The sequence below is a fragment of the Rhinopithecus bieti genome, unplaced genomic scaffold (genome assembly GCF_001698545.2).
Source record: "Rhinopithecus bieti isolate Rb0 unplaced genomic scaffold, ASM169854v2 scaffold_641, whole genome shotgun sequence".
Classification (NCBI taxonomy): Eukaryota; Metazoa; Chordata; class Mammalia; order Primates; family Cercopithecidae; genus Rhinopithecus; species Rhinopithecus bieti.
This window is the reverse complement of record NW_016803417.1, coordinates 5,162,069-5,171,416: the sequence shown is the minus strand read 5'-3', so window position 1 is coordinate 5,171,416 and position 9,348 is coordinate 5,162,069. Positions and strand designations below refer to the sequence as shown.

The 9,348-nt window shown below is 33.1% G+C and overlaps 1 protein-coding gene across 4 annotated transcripts in view; it reads right to left on the bottom strand.

Annotated features, from left to right (window-relative positions):
* Positions 1–9,348, bottom strand: part of ZNG1A (Zn regulated GTPase metalloprotein activator 1A) — a 55,636-nt gene that overhangs the window by 29,646 nt on the left and 16,642 nt on the right. For 2 of the 4 annotated variants that reach the window (XM_017883795.1, XM_017883798.1), the window contains exons 6-8: positions 8,309–8,346; positions 2,409–2,455; positions 631–717 (exon numbers count right to left, since the gene is read on the bottom strand). In XM_017883795.1, the coding sequence (XP_017739284.1) occupies positions 631–717; positions 2,409–2,455; positions 8,309–8,346 (172 nt within the window). The remainder of the gene's footprint in view (positions 1–630; positions 718–2,408; positions 2,456–8,308; positions 8,347–9,348) is intronic. The other 2 variants (XM_017883809.1, XM_017883816.1) reach the window with 1 other exon arrangement.

Below are 9,348 nucleotides of genomic sequence, written 5' to 3'. Positions count from 1 at the left end.
GAGATCTGGCCACTGCACTCCAGTCTGGACGACAGAGCGAGACTCCGTCTCAAAAAAAAGAAAAAAAAAAAGCTGGAAGACAAGGCATGGTTGATAGTTAAGGAAGATGAAGTCAATGAGAGTTCAGGGAAAAGTGAGACCACTTAAGTCAGGGAAGACTTCACATAGGCGTTGGGGAGAGACAGAATAGGCTCTATAGAATAAATTAAAAAAAAAAAAAAACGGAACAAGAAAGAATTCAAAGATTGGCAGAGTGAGAATACATTATGAGTAAAGACAGGAACTGGCAGGATGCATCCATGGGAAAGTGAATTAACCATCCTGGGTAAAGTTAGGGAAGACTGACATTAGGAAAGAGTCAAAGAGAAGACAGGAGAAGAAGGAGGGAGTGAGAAGACCCTGAATATCAGTCTATTAACTGTAAACTATATTCTGCAAGCACTGGGGACTAATTTTATGCATTACTATTTATATAACAATTAGCCATCAACAACATATGTGATTCCCTAATGGTTCTTGAAGCAGGTCAACCTTGTACCTTAAGTTTCTACAGAGCAACAATCAGAGTAAAAAATATTCTGTGTATACAATATGGATCTGTAGGCACTTAACACACTCATCATTTTGTACCTAACTGTCATTCTTAATTTCTTTACATCTTCTTCTGGAACCAAGTCTGTTTTATTGATGAGAATGATATCTGCCAAAGCAACTTGCCTAAAATAGCAAACAAAAAGAAATATTAAGAAATTTAAAATAACATACACACATGCAGATTAATACACCAAAAGAGAAATGTTAACAAATTAAAAATAAATAAAAACACCTCATGTAGATCAATATATCAGTTAAGAATTACATAGTGCTCTACAGGAGTGATTCAGTTTACTACTAATCCGCTAATTTTTCAATGGGAATGAACTGCATTCATTACTATACAAGTTCAGATTTCACATTACCCATTCGCAAAGTATTTACTAAGTTCTCTTACTTGCTACTCTTGTGCTACACAGATAAGTCTCAAAAAGTTTACAATCAAAAGGATGATTTTAAACTCATAATTTTCTTTGTGAAGAAAAGCATAAAATTCAGATATCCAATATGGTGAAAATAAGAAGAGTTTATGTACTAAAATACTGTAATATTTACCAAAATTTTCAAAGACATAGAATAAGTTCACTTAATACTAAAAAACCTATTAAACAGGTTTTTTGAAAACTATACTTCAGAGCTGGGCACAGTAGACCACACCTATAGTCCTGGCTACTTAGGAGGCTGAGGAAGGAGGATCCCTTAAGCCCAGGAGTTCAAGTCCAACCTGGGCAACATAGCGGGACTCCATTTCTTAAAAAAAAAAAAAAAAGCTATACTTCAGAAGATGTATCAGGATATTGCAAAAATTTCTTCTTTATCACTATAAATATACTGTATATTATTTCCGTAAAGAATCCAGTCGACTGAATGCTAGATAACAAAGTAGATGATAATAATCAGAAGCTCTATTTTCTTTTAACAGGAGAGTAAAACTGGAAATTCTTTCAATTTTCCTTAATTATTCAGGGTCTTATGCTTTATCTCAAAGAATACAACTAAATTCTCAAAACTAAATTAACTTTAGTTCACTGAAAAAGCAGGTTTCAATAGTATGTACATCACAAATCCAATTTTGCTATTTTCTATTTGGCTTATTTATATTTTCTATAATAACCATATTTTCATAAGGAAAAAAGTTACAAAAATACTTAAGTTAGGCCGGGTGCAGTGGATTCATGCCTGTAATCCCAGCACTTTGGGAGGTGGAGGCGGGTGGATCACCTGAGGTCAGGAGTTCAAGACCAGCCTGGCCAACATGGTGAAACCTCATCTCTACCAAAAAAAAAAAAAAAAAAAGAAAAAAAATACAAAAATTAGCTGGGCATGGCGGCGGGTGCCTGTAATCCCAGCTACTTGCGAGGCTGAGGCAACAGAATAGCTTGAACCTGGGAGGCAGAGGTTGCAGTGAGCCAAGATCTGCTGCACTTCAGCCTGGGTGACAGAGTGAGATTCTGTCTCAAAAATAATAATAATTATTATATATATATACATAAATCTTCAATCCCAAAGAAATTGTGTAACAAAAAAATTTTTTTAGATGTTAATTATTTCCCTGGAGTTCCTTCAAAATTACAGAACTACCTGTGTTCAGCATGTCACTTTATGCTATGACAAAAATGATTTTAAGTTAAAAAGTTTAGTTGATCAGATCATTATAAATAGATAGCGCAATAATCAACTACTGGAGAAAAAGAAATAATTTTCCTTGACTATGTTTTTTAGAAATTTCAATTAGTTTGTTTTTAGGTTTTCATCTTAGTGATTTTTCTCTTTACAATTAGCCAGTGATCAATATATACTTTAAATATGAATACCTAGTAGCTTCATTGATAAGGCCATCAGGTTTCTCTTCTGTTAAATGCTAAACAAAATAAAGTTTGAATAAAGTTACTACAATACAATAAAAAATCTAATGTCAACACAAAGGATTTTACTTTAGAGACATCTTCTTGCATCTAATAAAAATTTCAACATGTTCTGTTACTGAGTACACAAATTCAAAACTAACTTTTCTAGCTGAAAGCGTTTTTCTTCCCCATTTGCAATTTTTTTCTACAACTGAACCTGTAGGGTTTTATAGGCGGAGGAAGAGGATTTAGGATTTCATACTCCTGACTTTTTCTTTTACTTACCAGGAAAACCCCTTTGATTCACATAATGTCATAAAAACACAGAAGATTAGTTCAGATTTCAGGTATTTTCCTTCTTACAAAACTGTTCTTGTTCTAAATATTCATTATTACTTTTTTTTTTTTTTAAAAAAAGGATAACCACTGAAATACAGTTTCTTAGAATCTAATATACTTCCCTTCTCCCCAGCCCACAATCATGTACCACGTGAACTCAGTACTAGGCCTTTCAAACACCCTAGAAACAAATAAGTGGTCGAAGGGCTGATTCAGCTCTGATTCTAGCCTAAAAGCAGTTTATCATTTAGAAACCCATACTTGCTAATCTGGCCTCTCAGTGTAACCGTTTATTTTACTGACCTCTCCAGAGTCAGGCTAACTCCAAAAAATATTTTGACACAGACTTAGAGCCCATGTGGTAGTTTTCATCTCTCTGGAGGCAAGGTTTTTTGTGTTTCTTTTTTTTTCCCCCTCATAATCCTGTTTACATCCCTAAAGTCATCAATGTCACAAGCTTCTTCTCTGGGAAATTACATTTTTACCCTCATTACCTCAAACCTCAATAGAGGTTCCCTGTCACAATAAAAAGCTGGCTACTGAGGTTTAGAGGCAACTAGATTACAGTAATACTCTATATTTGAAGCCAACTTTACAAATGAATTAAATCCTTGAATTTAACTTTATAAATTATATATATTTTCTCATTTAGCTTTCATAACAATTATGAGAGAAGGATATTTTCATTCATAAAGGAAGAAACTAAATCTAACATCCTCCTCATCACAGGATACTATATTTTATATACAATCACAGGGACTTTTTTTTTTAATTGAACACACACCCATCAAGTAAAATGAACATAATTTTAAAGTCTTTGTGAAAACTTTCATGTCACATCAAATCAGTCTGTGTACAATGCTACACAAAAGTTAATAATCATATATCAGAGCCAAGCCCGTTTCATAACTCATGGGGAGATGATCATTAGGAGTATCTGAAGAGTTTGGAACCTAAGAGCAAGCAGGTAATAATTTTATTTAACAAGCTTGATTAGGTCTATAGAAGAAACATTTTTTCCTTCTAAAAGTTTAGCAAATTCTATTTAGAGGAAAACAAAACTGAAATAAAATGAAGTATTTCAGGCAAAATCTTGTTCAACTGCAGACCCACTCTGCAATTACGGAAGTCACAGAACTTGGCAAGTATTGTATCAAAAATCATTCCATGCCAAAAGACCAAGTTTAATATTTTTTTCATAATTCATCTTGGCCTGAGGCTACAACAAGTCCTATTGTTATATACTCTGCCTCTAGATAGTAAGGCTGTTAACAGACCTTGGAATGGTGCCTGGCACACAGGCTCAACAAATATTTGTTGAATGAATTGCAGTTAACACCTCCTGTTGTGGGGATACACAAAAGATGTTACATGAAAAATGCCATATAACATGCAGCAACAAATCTCTTCCCATTTAACAGTAAATCTACTTAACAGATATATTTTTGGCAAGGCATTAGCCTCTGAATCATCCTATAGTACTGAAAGTCTTTTCAAACTGAACTATTTTTCAAGATATTATATTATTGATCTTATGGAAGTTTTTTTAACGTATGAAATTGGGGCTATTTGGCTATGAATTTGTGAGGCATAAAAATGATATGACAGAAGAATTACAGATTTGTTTTTGCATTTCCATGCCTAAATGTAACTAATAAAAAGGTAGTTTCACATGGTAATGTACAATGTTTTAAATGTATTTACCTCTCCAAAATATTAGAATTCTTCACTCAAAGCTAACAGTGGTAGACTAACATTTTACTACCTCCAGGCAGTCAGAAAGTATCAAATACAAAAATAAACGAAAATCACCCCAAATGAAAGCCTGCCAATATTTACAACTCTATTAAAATTCTATGTAATCATATACAATTATAGCAGAAGGGATAAATGTTCTCTCCTACGCACATAGGAAAACTATACAAACATTTAAAAAAATAAGTGCATACTAACATTTATTTTCTTTAGACATCAGCCCTGCATTTCCCTCATGTGACTTCCTACCTTCCCAAGTCAAACTCTGCAAAAAAGTATAAAACCAATGTCTTCTATTCAAAAGAACATTCTCCAATAATACACTATATACCATTTGGTCATTAAGTCAGACGACTTTCATTTATAAAATAAAGCAAAATGGAAATTTTGGCATTCTATTCTACCTATATAAGTAAATGCAGAAAAAATTTTTGCAAAATATTTTTAAAATATTTTATATTACATAGATGTCCAAATTATTCCTTATCTCTGCTTAAGAACTATGGCTTTTGCTTATGTATCAAAAAAGACAAAAATAATTTTGGTACTAATTAATCCAACATATTCAAAAGGCTAAGGTTCAAAACCCCAATTTAACTTATCACAAGAAACACAGGAAATTAAAAGGGAGTGGTGTGACATGTTGGTCAAAGAGTACTAAGTTTGTTATGCAGGATGCATAAGTCATGGAGAGCTAATTAGAGCATGATGACAGTAGTTAATTCTATTGTATACTTGAAATCTGCTAAGAGATAGATCTTAATTGTTCTTACCAGCCCCTCCCCACCCAAAAATGTGAAGTGATGGATATGTTAACTAGTTCGATTGTTTTATAATGTAATTCACACACTGTATACCTTAAATATATGTAATTTTTACTTGTCAATTATACCTCAATAAATTTGGGGGGGTTAGGGAGAGAAACAAAGGAACTCTCTGAAATAACACCACTGTAGACATAACTTCATGAAGGGCTACAGAGTGTCCTTTTCTGCAGAAATAAAGAAAGAAGCTGGACCGAAAAAAGAGAAAGAAAGAAAAGAAAAAACTTATCTTAAAACTCACTGGCTATGAAAGAACACTACTGTTGACCACAGTGGAAATAAATCTAGTGTCAAAGATGTCTGGTGTCATTTTTAAAACGCAGCAGCCGGAAGGAACTATTTCTTTCAAATGGATTGGTTACAGACCTAACACTATTTTAGTTTTTTAAAAATTATTGCATAATGTCAGTCTATTTATTGTTCTGGCCTTTTCCAAGCCAACTGTTTTCTGACTGAATTGTTTCAACAGATTGTGCAATATAACAGAGGAACCAAGAAGAAACCTCTCACTTGACCTTTTCTGGGTAACTTCATTCATTGCTTCTATTGCATTAAATGCTGTCACATTTGTAGAAATGAAAAGAACAATGTCAGTAGCCTGGGTGTCAAGTCCTGAGAATAGAGAGCTGTCATTTTAAGTTGTCCAATTCTTTGCCTATGATTAAAAAATGAATATTTCAGATCAATGGGTGACAATCCCATTAGAGTGATACCCCATGATATCAATTACCACTTCAGTTTCAATTTGGCTGGCCGGCCACAGGGTACCATTTCTCAGCTTTACTTGTGATGGGCTGGCTCTGTGAAGCATGACATTCTTAAATTGCTGCCCATTATCCAAGTGTCATTACTTGTACTGCCTCAGAATTCTCTGAATCACAAGCAGCTACTGAGGTCAAGCTTTGCAACCAGAGGAACTGGACAAGTTGGAAAATTCTTTACATCAAGGCAAAGTTATTATCTGGCATCCGACTTAGAAAATCTAAAGTTTCCATTATCCTGACAGTGTGTCAGTTTTGTGTAGGTATATTGATTTAATAATTTAAGAGGTTTTATCAAGGTGGCAGGAGGTTAAACGTTTACTGTGTTTGCATTATTCAGAATGTTGCTTTGTTTTTTTGGCCTCTATCATGCTGATAATAGATTCTATTTAACTCTTTTCCATACTCAACTATACATACAAAATTATTCCTATAATCATAAAATACATAAACAGTTTGACTTTCAGCATGGCATTTTAAGTCTATAAAAAAAAGTCTTAGCAGTTATCTGTCACATAGGTATACTATATTTTGTAATAAATTTATGGAAGAGATAGATTCAAACATGTCTATAATAAACACTCAAAATGAATAACTTGGGATTTTTTGCTACCTCCATAAGCATTTTGCAAGAAATACGATTTCCAACAGTCATTGGAATTTTTCTGAGTGAAACTGTAATACTGTAATTGGGATCATTCTTTGATTCTTACATTATATTCATAAATTCATAAATTGAGATTTTAAACTCTAAAAAAGTTGTCTTCCAAGCTTTTCAAATTAGGGCACTCTATCAACGAGGGAGAGAAGGCCCAGAGAAGAGGTATTGGTAACTATTTGACAAACCTGACATATCCCCTAAGAGCATAATTTCAGCAAAGATTTAGGGAAAAAAAGCAAACTTAAACATTAACAAGTTCAAGCCAGGTGCGGTGGCTCACGCCTGTAATCCCAGCACTTTGGGAGGCTGAGGCGGGTGGATCACTTGAGGTCAGGAGTTCATGACCAGGCTGGTCAACATGGTAAAATCCCATCTGTACTAAAAATACAAAATTAGCTGGGTGTGATGGCATGCACCTGTAAACCCAGTTACTCAGGAGGCTTGAGGTTTCGCTTCAAGGGAATCGCTTGAACCTGGGAGGTGTAGGTTGCAGTGAGCCAAGATTGTGCCACTGCACTCCAGCCTGGGCAACAGAGTGAGACTCTGTCTCAAAAAAAAACAAGCAAACAAACAAAAAAATTAACACGTTCAGATACATTATGAGGTTGGATACAAAACAGACACAAATTTTTTAACACTGAATTTAAACTTCTAAGAAATTACTGCTTTGGGCCCTATCCATATGCTCAGATTGGGACCAAGTCAGTGGATGGGATAATTTCATTCTCTTCTGCCTTTAGTGGTATTTCACTTGGGGAGTTGAGAAATATCATTTTACTATATGTAACAACATACTTTTAAAGATCTTACTAAATGCATTTTATAAATTAAACTTCAGTTAAATGCATTTAAGGACCTTAGAAGTTAACAAAAACATTCATAGCAGGATGTCTTTTACACTTGATCTTAGCCAAAAGACCAAGAAGCGATGCAAGATGCCTTTTAATGGAGAGAGTCTTCTTACTAATCCTATGTATACATCCTAATTTTCTTCAATATGTAGTTTTTTAATTTTAAGTTCCAGGGTACATGTTCAGGATATGCAGGTTTGTTATATAGGTAAACATGTGCCATGGTGGTTTGCTGCACCTATTAACCCATCACCTAGGTCTTCAATATTTTTAAAAAACTCATTTCCTGTGTGTGTTTAATAGCAATTTAATAAGAAAAATAAGATCTCAGATGCTTTATCAATCTCAGTTTCTTCTATGGAACAGAAAAACTTATCAATATTGGAGTTGAATCCTTGTGAAGAGTTATACATACTAAACTCTATCCTAACCCCATATGCTTATTACAAATTATAATTCCAAATTTTATCACCAAATCAAACTCAGAGTAATAGACAAGAAATATTTAACACAAACTAGTAATTAAAACACAAATTTCACCTATTGCTCAGGGTATATTTTTGAAGAAAGTCTTTGTTAAAGAAAATTTCAGATAAAAACATAAAGAAAATTAAACAATCAACCCCATATTCCTAGCTCTCAACAATGAGCCACTCATAGCAGTCTTTCAACTTACTTTTAATCCATATTTTGAATCCACAATAGTTATGATACCTACAAAGGAAAAAACATTTTAATCACCTTTTTTTAAAAAAAAGTGTTTATTAATATTTGTGCAACCACACTTGAGAATGAAAATTAAAACTAACCTATTTCAGTTCACAAATGCTACTCAATAAAACAATGTACTGTTTTCTCTTGCCAGTGCTGCCATTTAATTAAATTCCAGTAATAAGTCAATGCATTTCAAATATGTACTGAGTGGCTAGAATTATTTTAAGGCACTAGAGAAGATATCAAACAAATAAAAGTTTTAAATTAAATAAATATGAAAATAAGATTTCCTTGGCACTGAGAAAGCTTACAATCCAAAATATAAGTCAAATTTCATAACATAGTCAAATGTGATAAGTACTTAAGACAGGTTATTTCTAGTCTATTTTCACATAATCAAAATCAAGATTTTCTTAACATTGAAATTATTGCTTAAATAATAAGACATCTTAGGATACCATTCCTAACATCTCTCACCAAATCCAAATCCAACTCATAAAAATGTTTTACATAACATATCCCTAAGTTTCCAGACTACCAATTCATTTAGCAATCTCTGAATACATGCTGATAACAACAGAATGAGTTTAATTATGCCTAAGGAATTCAACCAGTTACACGCCATATATATTAGAGCTCAATGATGGGGCCCATTTAATAATGCTTAAATATCTTAATGATTCTTAGTTTTGAAAAGAAAAGACTGGTTTTCAAAACGTGAAAAAGGGAAAGAGAAAGGGAGAAAACATAGTTGCTTAACTAAGAAAGCTTCTATTTTAAATGAAAGCATATCATTTATAAGTTTATAAAGTAGACTGCCCAAAACTGTTAAGGTAAATAAAGTAAGGGAGGAGTATTTAATTCTTATCTTCAAGAGAAAATAAGAGCAAAATATGATCTTCATATTGCCTGGCAGATTAAAATAAAAGACTCTAATATTATAGTAAGTACATAAATCAAACAACAGAGGATACAGAAAATCCTCTTTTTTTTTTTTTTTTT